Below are 17,743 nucleotides of genomic sequence, written 5' to 3' on the forward strand. Positions count from 1 at the left end.
TTTAGCAAACTTGTGGCACAGGAGGTTGGCATACATGAGTGAAAAAAGGTTACAGATTTTGGCAAGACAGTCTCTTATTCCCTTGACCAAAGGTATGTCTCTCGATTTATGTGATTATTGTTTGTTTGGTAAGCATCATAGAGTTTTTTTTCGTAAAAGTTCTCAGAAAAAAAAATAGATTGAAATTAATTTATTTTGACGTATGTGTCCCATTGAGGTTGAGTTATTAGGTGGTAGCAGATATTTTGTTACTTTTATTGATGATGCTTCACGTAAGACTTGGGTGTATATGTTAAAATACAAAAGTTAGGTACTACAATATTTTTAAAAATTTCATGCCATGGTTGAAAGGATGATAGGATTACCCTTGAAGTGTATTCGAACTGATAATGGTGGGGAATACACATCTAAAGGCTTTAAAGAGTATTGTTTAAAGCATGAGATCAGACATGAGATGACAGAATCTAAAACATCGCAGCATAATGGTATAACTAAAAGAATAAATCGTACCATTGTAGAAAAAGTCAAATGTATGTTGAGGATAACAAAATTATCAAAGCCATTCTAGGGTGAAGTAGTCAACACAGCTTGTTACTTACTTAACAGGTCACCATCAGTTCCTTTGGGCTTTGACATTCCAAAAAGAGTGTGGACAGAAAAAGATACTTCATACTCTCACTTAAAAGTTTTCGGGTGTAAAGCATTCATGCATGTACCGAAAGAACAGAGATCAAAGCTTGACAGTAAAGCTACACAGTGTGTGTTTATAGGATATGGTGATGAAAAATTTGATTACAAGGTATGGGATCCAGTAAAGAGAAAGACAGTTAGAAGTAAAGATGTGATCTTTCATGAAAAAAAAATCATAGCAGACCTTGAAAAAAATGAGAAGACTACACGGGTTACTGTTGAATGTGATGTTTCAACACTAACAAAGATTTCACAAGAAAGAGCCACAGATGATGAAAATGAGTAAAAAATAAAACTTGAAGATATGAATGAGCCAGCCACAGTTAGTGATAAGTCAGATGCTATTAGTTTTGAGTAGGGGGAGCAATCTTCTTTACCTGAGAGTGTTGAGCAGGGAGAGCTACCTTTGGTATTAAATGATGTAGAGTCTCAGCCCAGGAGATCTACTAGAGAACGCAGGTCATCTACCAGGTATCCAAGTTTATATTTTATTTTAGTTACTAGTGAAAGGGAGCCAAAAAGTTTTCAAGATGTACAGGCTACTCCGGATAAAGAGCACTGGTTAAAAGCAATGAAAAAAGAGATGGAGTCATTACGAAAGATTGGTACTTATGATCTTGTTAAACTTTCAACAGAGAAGAGGCCATTAAAAAATAAATAGGTGTTCAAGTTGAAAAAGGATGGTGACAAACTAGTGAGGTACAAAGCTCGATTGGTAGTAAAAAGTTTTTCTCAGAAATCAGGCATCGATTTTGATGAGATCTTTGCTCTAGTTGTAAAAATGAGTTCTATTCGAGTGGTACTAGGATTAGCAGCTAGTTTGAATCTTGAGCTTGAGCAACTTGATGTTAAAACTGTATTTTTACATGGTGATTTACAGGATGACATTTATATAAATCAGCTTGAGGGTTTTGAAGTGAAAGGAAAATAACACTTAGTTTGCAAATTGAAGAAAAGCTTGTATGGCTTGAAACAAGCTCTGTAACAGTGGTACAAGAAGTTTGATTCTTTTATGGTGAGTCATAGCTATAAAAGAACAGTAGCGAATTCTTGTGTGTATGTTAAACAATTCCCTAATGGTAACTTCATTATCTTATTATTATATGTTGATGATATGTTAATTGTAAGACAAGATGCTAGTATGGTTTACAGGTTGAAAGAACAATTATCTAAGTCTTTTGATATGAAGGATTTAGGTCTAGCAAAGCAGATTTTTGGTATGAACATTATCCGGGATAAGAGAGCTAAAAAGCTGTGGTTGTCTCAGAAAAAATATGTTGAATGAGTGCTTGGTAGATTCAACATGCAACATGCTAAATCAGTTAGCAGTTCACTTACCAACCATTTTCATCTAAGTAAGAAATCTTGTCCAATGTCTAAGGAAAAGTAACTAGCTATGTCTAGTATTCCTTATTCTTCTGCAGTTGGTTTTTTAATGTATCTTATGGTTTGTACAAGGCCTAACATTGCTCATGCAGTTGGTGTAGTGAGTAAATTTTTTTTTAATCTAGGGAAGGTTCACTGGGAAGCAGTAAAATTGATTTTTAGATATTTGAGGGTACCTAAAAAATGTGCTTGACTTATAGAGTTTCACAACCAGTTCTAAAAGGATTTACGGATGCTGACATGGCAGGCGATCTTGATGGTAGAAAATCTACTTTAAGGTATTTGTTTACTTTTACAGGATGAGCTGTATCTTGGTAATCTAAGTTGTAGAAGTGTGTTGCTTTGTCAACTACAGAGGCTGAGTATATTACAACAACTGAAGCATGTAAAGAAATACTTTGGATGAAACGTTTTCTTCTTGAATTGGGGTTGAATCAGAAAGAGTATGTGGTATTTTGTGATAGCTAGAGTGCTTTAGATTTGAGTAAGAATACCATGTATCATGCTAGAACAAAGCACATTGATGTTAGATATCATTGGTTACGTTCAGTGATTGAAGAACAGCAGATGCTATTGAAGAAAGTTCATACTGATAAGAATGTAGCAGATATGTTAACTAAGATACTTCCTAAGGAAAAGATTGAGTTTTGTAGTAACTTGGTCGGAATAAGTTCTCTGGCCAATGTAAGTTCCAAATGAAATTGTTATGGTGATGAATCTCCTCCTAATGGGGCTGGAGGGGAAATTGTTAGAAAAATAGGGTCCAGCTCTATGTAAGTGGTTTTGGACCAAGTAAAGGCCATGTGTCTTGATATTTCATTTTACACAGAGCCCTAGCTATTTAATAAAAAAATGAGGTGAGATTGTTTTAAGGGTGTGTCGAAAACCAAATAGAGAAAAGAAGAAAAGTCAAGAAAAGCAAAGAGAAAAAGGAGAAGGGAGAGTTGATTGAACAGAAGTCGATCCGTGGTCCGATTGAGTTGGAACCTTATCAGGAGGTTTATGATTCAAAGTTCTACATTCTGAATGGTGAGATCGGGTTTGAAGCTCTCTAGGAACAAATCCATGATATATTTATTGAGTCACTTATTTGGTGAAATTTCTTCAATTGTTTCTCTAATTGTTGTTTAATTCTAATTTTGGCTAAAGAAGAACTTTATATACCTATTATTTGATAGTAAAGATTTTTTTTATGATCCATAATTTTTTTTTCTACACTAAAAGATTTTTTACATAAATTTTGATGTATTTTATTTTTCTTGCGTCTTTAATTATTAATTATTATCTATTATTTTTATATTATTGTGATTATTGCTTCAATTGCAACACAAAAAGAATACTTTCAAAATCTTCAGTTTATCTGTGCTTCAGTATTCGCCAAAATGTTTTCCTGCATGCAGATTGCATTTCAAAATCATTCGTCTTAGTCATCGGTAGGCCCTGGAAATTATCTGCTGAAAGTTATAAATCATGATATAATTAATTACTCACGCAGGAGAAAGGTAGACTAGGCCTGACATGATGTTCCCTGAAACATGAACAGACAGTCAGGTACAACATGAAAACTTTTCCAACTCTTCAATTTATTGCATTTAAGCAAAAACTCTAAGTTAACAGAATCCTTCTCAGAAATTACCTATCACACCGACAATGAAAACTAAGCTTTCCTTTTCCATGCTGATCAGAAAGGCTTAGTTTCTGATGCAAAGAAATGACTATGATGATGTTCCTTCTGGTAATTTGATTCTCAACTCTCTTGGCTTGAACAGTGCTGTGACTGTAGTCTAAGGAATCAACAGGACTTCATTTTAAAATGACTCGATCGGATACAACAAATTACACTAAGCTGGCTTAAAGGAATACTTTTACTAAGAAAAGGAATCAACAAATTTAAAAATCTTTTATTTTAATCTTGGATGAAGAAACATATATATTTTTTATGAAACCTTTAAAAAAGCTGGTATCAAATTTCTGCACTAATTAATTAGAGTTCAAGAACATGTTATCTTTAGATAATAATGCACATGGTAAACAGGCAGAAACTGTACTATCATAGGCTACATATACAGACATATAATACATACGAATGACCAGTTGTAAATGTTTAATTGATTACATTACATGTGCCAAAAACACAGTTAAGGAAAAATGTCCGTTTGCTAACAAATGCGAAATCAGACTGGCTTTTGCCTGCCTTTCATATGGACTATCCTTTTATTAATTATCTGAACTTTTTGTCTGGATCATTCTTGCTGCTGATCTGAGCCTTAGACCAGATATTTGAAGGGGTTTTAATTAATATGATAGTATAATAATTTATCAAATTCTTTTAAGATATTGAAGACAAAATTTGAACAACATTTAGGTGATTGCAAGACTGCCATGTGTGACAAAACATTATAAATTTTCAATTGCAGCAATCAAATATTTGTACAGAAGTTCATGTAATTTTTTTTTGTAGCAATAGCTAGTATAAACTAAAATTTGCACACCACAAAAAAACATATACATTGCTATATATAAGCAAGTGACAAGTTTAAACCGAAGTTTATGACCCGATTATCTGCCTTTCAAGATATGGAATGGAGTCATCCATCTATAGCTAGCTCAAAATACTTCATATATAGCACATCTGATATAAGGATTATTCTTGAAGGCCTCTTACATTTACATATATAAACTAATTAACATGATTAATTAGTACTTTAAGCATGCTTTCAGTTCGAGTTCTCTAAGATGAAGTCTCTTATATGTTGTATTACTTTCTCTGCAACTTCAGAGAATGGATGATCAGTGAAAAAACCATGTTGCTCTCCTTCAAACTCCACAAATTCAATCTTCTTCCCCAAGTGTTTCAACCTTCTAGCATAATCCTCCACCCTATCTCTCAATATTTCACCCCCACCCACCACCACCAAAATTGGATCCAAAGGCACCTCTGCAAGGCTTTGGCTACAAGGTCCAAAAGGGTTCACCAAGGGATGATCCAAGGTATTTCCTGCTGGGATTGATAGCCTCCAAAACCTGTGGAGAACATAATTTTAAGATAAAGTATCTCCTATCAACATTATGAAATTAAATATGCTCAGTACTGTCACCTATATTGTGTAAGCATTCTAAGAAAAAAACATGGAAACCATCATTTTTGGTCCTTTGAGTGTGACCTTTCATTAATTAGTTGGCCTCTCACAATTCATTAGTTTCATTCTGCAAATGATATATACCTCTCATCATCATCATTTTCAAATGTCTTGCCGTTTTTATGTTCTTTTTTGTTGCTCCAATTCAAAAGATTCTCATAAAGTCATAATTGTTTCCACAATTGATATGAATTTGACTAGGTACGCTTGACATGATTTTTGAAAATAAGCATGCGAGTGAGATGCAAATTAAATGGCCATGGCTGGTTCTTTTTGCATTTTCCTACATAACAAAAAAATTTTTCATTTCTTTTGCAATGTATGGATAAGGTCGAGCTACCACTTGATTTTATGTAATTGCACTAAAGAATCCACTATCTTAAAAAAGTAGGTGAATCATCTGAATTAAATTTCATATTTGATTTTGATTTTTTTTTAATATTAAAAAAGGTTATAATTTGAAATGCATTATGAATGTGACAATATACAAAATCATTCGTTTAGGAAAATTATTGACGATAGTTGAGATTATATATCAATTCCTTTTTGAAAAGATCTTTAAATGTTAATGTGCCACAAATCGTGGAAAACATTGAAGATTCTACATTTTGATCAGCTTATTGATGAAGAAAATAGAAGGTATATACCCTACTTTTTGAATGAAAAGGAATAAAGATCTTCATGAATTATTTTATGTTTAGGTCAATCTCACAACAGTGAAGTTGGCTCCACCTATTATGAATATGGGTAGGTAGCCTAAAATTCTTACTAATACATATCTTCATGTGGAAAAGAAGAATTTATCATGCAATTAGTGTGCTTAAAATTTTTGATTATTCTAATCAAATAAATAAAAGAATGATAGAGCAAATGACTAAATACAATTGTTTAGCTCATCAACTGAAATGAGAGTAGGGTTGCCTTTGGCTTTCTTCAAGGAAACACCGACAGGTTAATAATATGATTTGCCAATAACATCTTAATTTAATTCCCACTTGATAAATATAATTAAGAAATATATTTGAAAGCATGATGAGAAGGAATTACCGACATACTAATTAAATTTTTTCACACAGTGCTTTCAAGTACACTCTAAGATATGAATTATATAATTTTTCGAGACTTACAGAGAAGAATTGGCTTTCTTCAAGGAGCACTAATAGGCTAATAATATGATGCACCAAAAACATCTTAATTTAATTCTCACTTGATGAATATAATTAGGAAATATATTTGAAAGTGTGTTGAGAAGAGATTGTCAACGTATTAATTGAATTTTTTCACACTGTGCTTTCAAATGCACTCTAAGATATGAATTATATAATTATTTGAGATTTTTAAAAAAGAATAAAGAGCAACCTTCTATTTTAATCTACCAAATTGATTTGTTTTTCAAAGAAGTGATTGAAAAACAATGGTCTTATCTCTATTTAATTAATTCTTCCCTCACTTAATTAGACTCATATCTATCAAATTCCATATATTTGTCAAGGAAATGAAAAGAGTGTGCAATTATGAGCCTAACCTGTCATACATCTCCAAGTTCCAAAATGTTTCACAAGGCTGCTCCTCCTCAGTCATTGTTCTCACACTTCCACCAAAAAACGGAGCCAACAGCAGATACCCTCGAACCCTAACCGGTGCCAACTCGATCGAACCAGCCTCGAACCTAACTGCCAAATGATGAGCCAAGTTGCCTCCAGATGAATCACCCAAAACAAAGACCCTGTCAAAGTCAACACCAGTCAACCACGTATCCATATTCTCATTATTTCCATGCATGGCTTGTCCCTGCAGCCACTTCAAGGCTAAACATGCATCATCAATGGCAGCAGGTAGCCGGTGCTCGGGGGCTAACCGGTAATCTGGCGTGATGACAAGCACGTTAAACGCGGTCGCCAGGCGAATCGAAAGGTTATGGAAATGTGGGAACGAGCGGGAACCGAAACAAAAGCCTCCACCATGAAAATAGAATAGAATTGGAAGCTTCGTAAGAGAAGCGGACGAGGGTTTATATAGACGAAGATGAAGGTTATGGTTTGCATCGAAAAGAAGGTCTTTGTACAGGACTGAATCATCGTTGAGAAGAGGAGTTGCACATGGGATTTCGGGATTACGAGAAATGGAGCCATCGCTGTAGAGCTTGAGGAGGCCGAAGCAGTCTTCAACAACATGAGGAAGAGAACCCATTTCTTTGATCTCTCTCTCTTTTTCTATTCTCTTTCTTAGTTTCCTTTCTATGGAGGATTGATAAGATTGTTGCTGTTTATAAGGAAATGGAATTTCAACTGTTTATAGAAAGCTGAAATGACTAAATGAGGGATTATGCATATGCAATTAGCATCAATTTATTAAGAATTAAATAAGAGAATTTTTGCTGAGGATTGGTTGAGATGGTAATATTTAATTATTAAATTCGATTCCGACTATCAATAGTTTTTTCTTAGATAATTAAAATTTCTTCGATTCTGACTATCAATAGCATTTTTTTTTGAACAATTTGAAATTTTGATATAAAGTTTCATGGAAAATTCTGATTTTGAAATAAAGCAAATTTTTTTCTCCAAAACCACTTTAGGGAAAAAGAGAAATTTTTAAATGTTAAACATGATCATGTGAGTTGTCCTCGAAGATTTTCCAAGATTTTTCCACATTTTTGATTACGTAACAATAGATCCTTATTCAAAGATTTTATCAAGTATGAACAAATATATCTGTTACTCATGTGATTCAATAAAATTTTAAAAAATGACTTTCTCGTTTCAAATTGAATGTTTACTTTTTCAAATATGACAAAGTTTTAAGAACATATTATTTTGTGTTGTAATTATTTTACAATTTTATCTTTGGAATATGAATGATTGAATGCTAATCTTACATGTATTCAAAGTATTCATTGGAAAATTAGATTTTTTTTTATCCGAATAAATATGAAGACCAATATTAAATTTTGAAGATAAAAATGAAAATGAGAATGGATTTAAAAATTTTATTAGGTATGGATAATTTATCACTTACCCCATACTCATATCTTATATATATTTATATATATAGTAAATAGATTTTTTATTTAATAATATAAATTTTTATTTTAAATTAAGATTTAATATATTTCTATTAAAATATATATTTATAAAAATTACATAAAATAATTAAAAAATTAAATTTTTTATTGGATATGAATATGAAAATGGATATGTGAATGGATTTAAAATATTTGTTGGTTATGAATATTAAAATGGATATAATAAAAAAAATGAAAATAGAGATGAATAATATTTTCTTGCTCCATATCCTACTCATTAACATCCATCCTTTTAAAAAATAATAGTTAAAGAATCTCACCTCAAATTAGAATTTCAATGAAAAACAACTTTAAAAAAGTGTTTTTCATTTTCAAAAGGTGATATGTTGACACCTCTTAAAATAGTAAAATAGACATGGCACAAAAATAATAGGAGTTTGGCTGAAAAGGATTCCTTTCATGTTTATGACTATCTCTAATTCTAAAATTATGTATTTAAGATGCTAAAAATTCTAGTTTTTTAAAGAAAAATTAGAGGTTCATCAATCAATATTGCACTATTTAGTAAGTAACAATGAATAATTATAACTTGTTGTCTCATTACAAATCTATTTATTAGTGAGATAAATGAACATGGCTTTATATTTTTATTTTTTGTTGAAATATTTTTTTTAAGTTTTATATTTTTATTCAAATCTTTTCAAATATCAAATGGATTTTTTTAAGCTTTATAGTTTTATTCGAATCCTTTTAAATATATATTTTTTTAAGCTTTATATTTTGATTTTAAAGCTTTAAAAGTCAACCATTTGAGGACAAATGTCATGTTTCTGTGATATGGACTGCCCTTTATAGTCCATCATATGAAATAACTAGAGAGGAATCGAATCCCATTAAGAACTAGCTATACCCATTACTTTGAAGAATATTATTTAAACTAATTAATAGGGGTTATCGGATAAGTATAAGGTTAATCAGTCTATGTGCATTGGAATTGTCAATATTATTTTGTCATAAAATTAGTTGTTTGATGCACCTTCTTGGGGATCAATTGGGTGCTCAAATGCATGCTTGCACATTTCGCTTTCAAGCTAAAAGAGAGAGATGAAAAAAAAAAAAAAAAACAAAACCATCGATAATCGTGTGAACTGTTATTAAATAATTAAATTGTTAATTTTAATAATCAAAATTCAATTCCGACAACTTTAATAAAAAAAAAAAAAACCCAATATAATTTAACCCATAACTTATACCTTCACTTTCACTTCCAATAGCTCATGTCATAATGTTATTAATTCTTTTAATTTATATAGTATATATGCTTATTTATTTATTTTTGTTGAGAATGCATATATGGTGGGGAAAAACTTTATATAGTATAGTTGTTTGATGCACTTTCCTGGGGATCAGTTTATCGGGTGCTCAAATGCATGTTTTTATATTTCGCTTTCAAGTTAAAAGAGAAAAAAAATAAAGTCATGTCGATAATTATGTGAATCCTCATTAAAGTATTTAATTTTTAATTTCAATAATTAAAATTCAATTTTGATAACTTTAATTAAAAAAGCCCAATTTACCCCATAATTTATACTTTGACTTTCACCTCCAATAGCTCAAGAAGTTATTGTGTAATTAATTCTATTAATTTATATAGTATATATGCTTATTTATTTATTTATTTATTTTGGTTGAGAAGGCATATATAGTGGGAAAAACTTATGGAAAATATTTGTTAATTAATTACTGTGGTATGTCACGATGGCTGCTAATTAACATTTTATGTTCAAATTTTATTATTTAACTTTATTATTATATATATTAGTATTAAAGTGGTGACTGATGAGGATGGTTTAAACAATATTATCTAATGTGCTTGCATGCACTTGTGATAAGGAAATATGTCTAGCTAGTTACATTTTTACACAAAGATTTTGATGGTTACATATTACATATTTATATCAAATTATGTGTGAAGTCTAGTCACACATGGTATTGCATCACGATATTTTCTTCTATTTTTCTTTATTCAAAAATAGAAAATTAGATTCGAATCTTTCGAGCAGGGATACATATATTTTTCTTTACTTGAATACTTTGCATTTATAGTAAAGTGAAGAGAAGAAGATGTGAACATTTGTGTATGGAGAGGACACGTTTTTGCCTTTAAAGTGATATGATTTGCGCTCTTTGTGCTGATAATTCGGATTGCTAATGGCAGTTGGCATTCTTAACACAAGTATATGTCTTCATGTGCTCCTCTCGTTGCTTTGGGATTTGCTTTGTCGAGGGGGAAAAACCATTCGTTTATGTTTCATTGGTAGCTGTCTTGGTCTTATTCATTTATAGTTATAGGTTTACAACGAAAAAGTGAGCCTAATGAAAAAAAAAAATGGCAGAACCTTGAAAATCAGGGGTGATTAATGTGTCCATCCTCAAGATCTCTATCAAGAGGCCAACTGGATTTCAATTCATATGGAGTCAAAGAAAGTGTCTTGACGATCTTCTGAAAGCTGTATTGTCGATTAACGTGTGGTTTTGGGAGACTTTTGCCCTTGTTTAGACTTCGATTCTTTAGATCGTCGTCAAGTGAATGCATCTTGATGCCTCCTTTCACCAGGTGAGCTGAGCCTTCTTCTTCCGTGGCCTTGGTTGATTTTGCTGAAACAGAATTGTTCTTGTATATAACATAGAGGATCAACTGAGCTGACCCCAAGACAAAACCAATTGCATTTGGTACCTGGAATTGTTGGGGTGACCATGAATCTTTATAAAAAGAAGGTATATTTCATGTATTAGGAGATTATAAAGGAAAAGTGTGAACTTACTGCTATATAGATATCTTTCACAAGCATTGCATAAGCAGACCAAACACCAGCATTGAGGAACAAGAAAAACGAGAGTAAAAACGGCATGTACTCCACACTCTTGGTCTTTATCACTGTCCTCTGTTAAACATTCAAAATTATGCATCATTCCTTGGAATGTAGTTCAGTAGTTGAGTAGGGAGATTTAGATCCCTTCTAGCATACTGACCTTTTTTTTAATGTCATCCTATATCTGTATGAATTTCAGAAGTGTGGCATTTGATGACAAGAACTCTTTAATATTGAATTGAAGAAAATTGATGCATCTTTAGGCTAATGCAGGTGAAGAAACTTACCATGGCTGATAGGGGTGATGCATACATGCCTATGGTTAAACCAGCACATATAATTCCAACAAAGGTGAGTCGCATTTTTCCATGAATTGCCAGAAGAGTAGCCGCGATTACTGCTCCAAGAAAACCAACATCCAACACAGCCACCAACTTTGCTGTCTTAACCTGAAAAAACATCATTCAAACTCTAAGACTAGCAATATGGTTGCCACTTGCCATAAGCCAATATGTCAGATGCTTATATATATGAACTGTATTAGATTAATCCCTAGTTCCCTACTGATGTTATGTTAATCATATCATCAAACAAATTAAGTAATATCACCTTCTTATCTTTGGAAGCATATATAAGGAAGAGTGTTACATAGATGAGCTGAAAGATGGCACCAGCTCCATTTACTGTCATCACAAGCAAACCATCTGGATTGACAATTCCATAGAAAGTCCACAAGCTAGTGCACAAAAGGGTTGTTATGTAAGGAACTGCTTTGTAATTCCCAGTTGATTTCTTCTTTATCACCCCCCAAAAGGTTCCTCTGGAAAGGGAAAAAAACCAAAATTTTTTATTTGTCTGATAATGCCACTAGACAAATACTATAGTACTGGTAACATAAACCATTTGAAGTAATATTTATGCACTAACTTTTTATGTAGGTGCAATTATGTTGCTTAAACTCTTTATTTTCTTTGAAGTATTTGACATATATTCAAATGAATATGGATATTAAAGTCTAATCTTCCAAATATAACAAAATGTGAAAAACATTGAATGTACCAATGTCGGGTGCATATCTGTATCTAACATTCATTCCGAGTCCGAATATCATAGCCACCGGCATTTTCATTCAAAGATCAGTACAGAAGCAGAAAGCATGACAAAGAGAATGTGCATATATAAAAAACTGTAAAAACTAGACTTAGAACTGTTCTGAGTTGAATTTAGAAGCCTAACAGAAAATCAGCAACATCCTACAAACAAAATGAATCCATCTGATGGACATTCCTATTAACTTACTCAACATATTCCACACTTTTCATGGACAAGAAATTATTGTTCTAGGTGATTTTACTTACATGGGAGAAGCAAAAAACAATATTGAAATTACATTACCTGCAAAAAATAAAGTTGAAAAAGAAGGGAAAAAGCACTCAAAATCTTGCAATTTGGATAAAATCCAACAGAAAACAAGTCAGAAGCTAACACTAGATTAACTAAAGCAGGTAGAGAAGAGAGCTAACCAATAATGCCAATGATGAAGCTCAAGCTAGCCATTGAAGCAGAGGCAATTGAAGGAATGAAGCAAGTGAGAAGCAGCAGTTGAATAAATAGGGATCAGTTCAGAGATTTGGGATATTTGTGTTGTCCGGTAGGTGAATCAAGGTGGGTATAAATTCTCTGCAACATATAATATTCAACATCAATCCATAGTTCTATGACACGTTTTGGTCCCAAGACCCTTTATGTTTGTACTTTTGCTGACGAGACCAATGTGGACAACCTACTAGGTAACATGATTTGGTCATTTCCCTTTGAATGTAAGTTCATTTCAAAGAGAAAAATCAAATGGGGAGTTTCTGTACCTACTTCGATGGTGAAAAACAACCTTTTAGGTGTGGATTGTTGTAAAGATTGGATATCAAAGAATGGTAAAGGGGTGCCTAGCTAGGCCAAAAATTAACAAACTGCCGACATTCTCACAAAGCCGTGGCCGAACCGCCCCTAACTGTTGTTAGAACTTTTAACAAGATTTTTTGGTGTTAGGGGAATGGATACCTAAATTGATATTTGATGGTTTTTGGTTTTTGGTCAATATCAGAAGAAGACAGGTAAAACAAAGCTTGGGGAATATTTGATGTGATCCTTAAGCTGCTGATATTCGTTGAACCAGTAGTTCAGATTTATCTTTTTGTATGATAGCAAGAGTTCAAAGTTTCTAACAAGACAACGAATGTTAGTTCAAGTTGTAAGAGAGTTTGTTTTTCTTTTGATACTAAGTTCGGTAAAAATAAACTTAATTGAATCCACTTGAAAAAGACTTCACCAAGACTGTCTTCGTTGCTATGCAGATGATGGGATTTTGTTGTTTTTATTCATTCTCGCAAAATTCAATCACATATATTAACTATCATTTTTTATTTTTTATTGTGCTCGTGATATATATTTTATTTTTTTAATTTAAAAAATCATAGTTTGAGAATATAAAAAAGAGATTGTAAGTATCGAATTTCAAATCTGTTAGATATTATTTTTTATAAATAATTATATAAATAAATTTAATTAAAATTTGATTTCTGTAATATTTTAATCAAAAATTGTTTATCGGAATTATTGTTAACTATGCTGAAAAAAGAGAACAAGAGAAGTGTGATTAAATGGAACAATATTTTCTTTTTTCATAATTAAATTGAATGAAAGTAGTTGGCTACATGGCATCTTTCTTTAATCAAAATGGTTAAGAGTTTTTAGTAGTAAATTTAACAAAATTGTTTCATAACCTTTTATTACACCCTAATTAAGGACCCTAAATCACGAATTTCTTGTTTCAATTACATGATTTCACAATCAAATTCATGTTTTTTTCTTCTTTTTATTGTTCGATAAAAAAATTATAATTAAAATTGTTACATAAACTCAAAAATTATATTAAAATATTACATTTTCTATAAAATCTGTAAAATAATTTAATTAATTCAAATTAATCTAAATTCAAAAAAATTCAAACCCTTAAAATCGGAATCGAACTTGAAAATCAGCCCGAATTGACACCTCTAATGCTTCTATGGTTAAAGTGGCAAGCTTTGCAGATTTTCAAGGCCTATTAGAGGCCAATGAAAGACCCAATGAGACAAAACCCAGCTCAACCCAAGTGCCTTTCTTCTTCTCTGATTTTGGGTCGGTAAACACTGACAGCGTTAGTGCGTTAGTGAAAGGCAAGGACTGGCTTATTACCAACGCGTGGGCGCAGCTAAAGTGGGCCGCTGTGTGAATTATAACTGAAGTGCTACAGCCAGCGGCAGAGGTTTCGAGATCCCAACTCAGATCTCTTTCAAAACCTTTGCTTTTACAGTCCTAACCAAGATGTTCAAAAAGTAAGTTTTTTTTTCTTCATTATTGTTAAGGTTCTGGGTTTTGCTTTTTATGTTACATGTGAAAAAGGAATCACTTTTGCTGGTGAATTTTTTTTGTTATTGTGCATATATCTTTGTTTTGCAAAATCATGAACTGGAATTGTTTTTGGCTAGACACTTTGAAGTATTGGAGAAGACTGGGATTGGTCTAGTTGGTTTGTATAATTACAGCTTGTAGTTACTAAGCAGTTAGCAATGAAGGGAAAAATTTTGGTTACTGTAATTGAGTTTTGGAATATATATAGTGTGTTATCTATGCAAGCATTTAATGCTTTAGAAAATAGGTATAACATTGGGCAATGATTGGTTTGCTGCATTCTTTTGCTGTGGGGAAAGATAACTGAACAAGGAAGCACCTCATATTGATCTTCATTTTATTTGCTAAGATTTTTCTATGGAGGAGGTTGCTAAAATGAGAATGCTTAGGATGCACTTGCATAAGATATTTTACGCTTGGGGAAAACTTTTAGGCTTTTTGTAATCTTGTATTTAACATGTTTATATGGAAAGGTTAAGTGTTGTTAGTCTGCCATTTCAAGGGAACAAAATATTGCCTGTATTTTGCTTATGGTTAATCTTGGTTTTCCATAGGTCAGTGATTGATTGCATGCAAGTTTTTCCTTGTTAATACAAGAATAACAAGTTTTTGACCATTTGCAAGAAGTATAACCATTGAATTACTGATAGCTAAGATCCTTTGATGTATAGTTTAATGTTAGGATACTATAAATGTTTTATTCATATTCTAGAAATGTTTATTATTTTGTAGATTTTCATCTGAAGATGTGTCTTCACAAAACCAAGTCAAAGCATCTGTGCAGCGAAAAATTCGGCAAAGCATTGCAGAGGAGGTCTAAAATCTCTTTGTGAATATTTCAGTTTGACAAATTGTGATAACAGTTGAATTCTGAAATTCTTCACATATGCTTTTGTTTTGTTTAATGTATTGATGAGTTTATGCAGTACCCAGGACTTGAACCTGTGTTGGATGATTTGCTACCAAAGAAGGCACCATTAATTGTTGTAAAATGGTTTGTTGCTCTTTTGTTATTGTGTCTTCAAGTTAGATAATCAAATGTTTGTCCTATAGGAGTTTCATTTATGTGCAGTCAAAACCATTTAAATCTGGTATTGGTGAATAGTGTTCCACTATTCTTCAATATTCGTGATGGACCATACATGCCTACTCTCCGACTTCTTCACCAATGTAAGTTTTTCATCATTTTACCTTTTATAAATTATAGCTCTGCTACTTCATAACTGGTTTTTGTTCTATTTTAATCCTCGTATATTTGAGTGATATTTGGACTAGATTATAGGATGACTTTGCTTCTGATTATCTGATTGTTTCTTAGCTCTTGCCAACTATAATATGTGGTTTTCTCATCCTTGATAAGTTACATTCTCTTCTATAATACTTTGTGCTTTACTCTCATGTATAGACATCCGTTAACTTTGTTATGCCTTTTAGCTGCATCCTATTGTTATGGCAATCCAAATATAACCATTCTGTATTTTGGTTTTGCAGATCCGAACATAATGAAAAAGTTGCAAGTGGATCGCGGTGCGATAAAATTTGTCCTTGCTGGTGCAAACATAATGTGTCCTGGTCTTACATCCCCTGGTGGTGCTTTGGATGATGAAGTGGAAGCAGAAACGCCTGTGGTATGAATCACCTTATCTGTCACGGTTTATATGTTCTTGCTTACGTTTTCCCAATATCTGATCTGTCAACTAATCCTCTCAGGCAATAATGGCTGAAGGAAAACAACATGCCCTTGCTATCGGCTTTACCAAAATGTCAGCTAAAGACATGTGAGTTACTTTCTATTGTTTCTGAGCATTTTATTTAAATGGATTGCCAAACTTGAACCTGAAAAGCCAAGTAGCTTCTACCTCCTGCCCAAAAGGAGAGTAATGTGGCTGAGAACATGGCCTTACTGTGCTAGGCTTCTTCTGTTGTTTAATTACTTGCCTCTTAGTTATAAATAATCTTTTTATGTGTAGTTCTTATTCTCCTCTAATGTACTTTCTATTTCCAAACTGATAAGCACTTTCTTGCTAGCTAAATGTTGTTGTTAAACTACAACAACTATGTGTTTATTATGTTTTACTCTTGATTAACAAGTTGCAATTTTTGTTAATTTGCAGAAAGGCAATCAACAAGGGAATCGGGGTAGACAACATGCATTATCTCAATGATGGTCTATGGAAGGTATTTATACTTAACTACGTGATCTTTGGAAGGTATTTCACGTTTAATTCTATGTTCTTCTATGGAATACCATATGTTTATTGGGGCATTGCATGGGATTAGCATTTTTGTGTCAAAATATTTGATTATTTCAAAAAAAATTTTCTATCTTTGGTGTCCAGATGCTGCCTCTTGCATTTTACAAGTTAGTTTATATCACCTAGTATTTTCCCTTTGCTGTCTATGATTGATCTTAACAGCTGTGTTTGTATTCTTGACTTATAGCCGCATTTTCTGGCTGCGGATTTACCACAACCTGGTTGAGGCTTGTAAAATATTAGGAGGTTTCGAAGTTGACGTAAAATTAATCTTGAACTTTGTTTTGTATTCTTGACTACTAACAGCCTTTTTGGGCTAAGAATTTACCGCAACCCGGTTGAGTTTTCTAAAACATTAGGATATCTCAAAGTTGAAGTGAATCAATCTTTGCATTCTGTTATTTCCCAGATGGAGCGGCTAGATTGAGCATATCTGCTGGGAACAACTGCTGCCATGCCAGCCAAGTAAAAGTTAGAGAGGCTTGAAGAAAGAAGTTATATACTTGTGGTCCTTCTCTTTTGAGATGTTTGTATCTACATGAATCTTTTCCCTTGTGTTGATGTATCTTGTGTTTCCACACATTTCATGTAATTTTGCATTTGTGGGTATCTCTGCAGATATTGGAATGAATGCTTATTAAAACCATGGACTTTTTAATGGATTGAAGACAAATGCAGCTGCTAAAAGGCTATATGCTTATCTTTGCACATTTCTTTATCTCTTTTTTTTTTTAATTATTTTTTATCTTTTGATGCAAAGTAAAACTTGGGTTAAAATCACAAAATCAATAATTACGAAGGTGAAATCTGCATGAATAATGCAACCTTATCTTGCTCTTTCCTATAGGTTAAATATAGTTAAAATATTATTTTAAGAAAGATTTTTACATTTAATGTATTATTTTTATCAAATTCAAGAGATGA

The 17,743-nt window shown here is 32.3% G+C and overlaps 3 protein-coding genes across 4 annotated transcripts; 1 reads left to right on the forward strand and 2 right to left on the reverse strand.

Annotated features, from left to right (window-relative positions):
* Positions 1-4,444: 4,444 nt before the first annotated feature.
* On the reverse strand, positions 4,445-7,523 carry LOC111277948 (strigolactones hydrolase CXE15-like). The gene is made up of 2 exons (XM_022864391.2): positions 6,742-7,523; positions 4,445-5,100 (listed from the first exon to the last, which is right to left on the reverse strand). The coding sequence occupies exons 1-2, from the start codon at positions 7,404-7,406 to the stop codon at positions 4,794-4,796; spliced, it is 972 nt and encodes a 323-aa protein (XP_022720126.2). The 5' UTR covers positions 7,407-7,523; the 3' UTR covers positions 4,445-4,793.
* Positions 7,524-10,508: 2,985 nt separating this feature from the next.
* Positions 10,509-12,767, reverse strand: LOC111277950 (bidirectional sugar transporter SWEET17-like). 2 transcript variants are annotated; one of them, XM_089764396.1, is made up of 6 exons: positions 12,638-12,767; positions 12,473-12,509; positions 11,763-11,934; positions 11,402-11,563; positions 11,067-11,186; positions 10,509-10,978 (listed from the first exon to the last, which is right to left on the reverse strand). In XM_089764396.1, exons 1-6 carry the CDS (start codon positions 12,669-12,671, stop codon positions 10,649-10,651), a joined length of 855 nt encoding a protein of 284 aa, XP_089620522.1. In that variant the 5' UTR covers positions 12,672-12,767; the 3' UTR covers positions 10,509-10,648. The 2 variants fall into 2 exon arrangements, with proteins under 2 accessions (XP_089620522.1, XP_022720127.1); XM_022864392.2 differs by having other exon boundaries at positions 11,724-11,934; positions 12,638-12,759.
* Positions 12,768-14,304: 1,537 nt separating this feature from the next.
* LOC111277339 (uncharacterized) lies at positions 14,305-17,529 on the forward strand. Its single transcript, XM_022863724.2, has 8 exons — positions 14,305-14,488; positions 15,297-15,378; positions 15,491-15,558; positions 15,637-15,734; positions 16,056-16,192; positions 16,275-16,342; positions 16,679-16,742; positions 17,229-17,529. Exons 1-8 carry the CDS (start codon positions 14,478-14,480, stop codon positions 17,244-17,246), a joined length of 546 nt encoding a protein of 181 aa, XP_022719459.1. The 5' UTR covers positions 14,305-14,477; the 3' UTR covers positions 17,247-17,529.
* The last annotated feature ends 214 nt before the right edge of the window (positions 17,530-17,743 follow it).

This window comes from Durio zibethinus, chromosome 7 (genome assembly GCF_047325235.1).
Source record: "Durio zibethinus cultivar Kanyao isolate XHJ-2024 chromosome 7, ASM4732523v1, whole genome shotgun sequence".
NCBI lineage: Eukaryota > Viridiplantae > Streptophyta > Magnoliopsida > Malvales > Malvaceae > Durio > Durio zibethinus.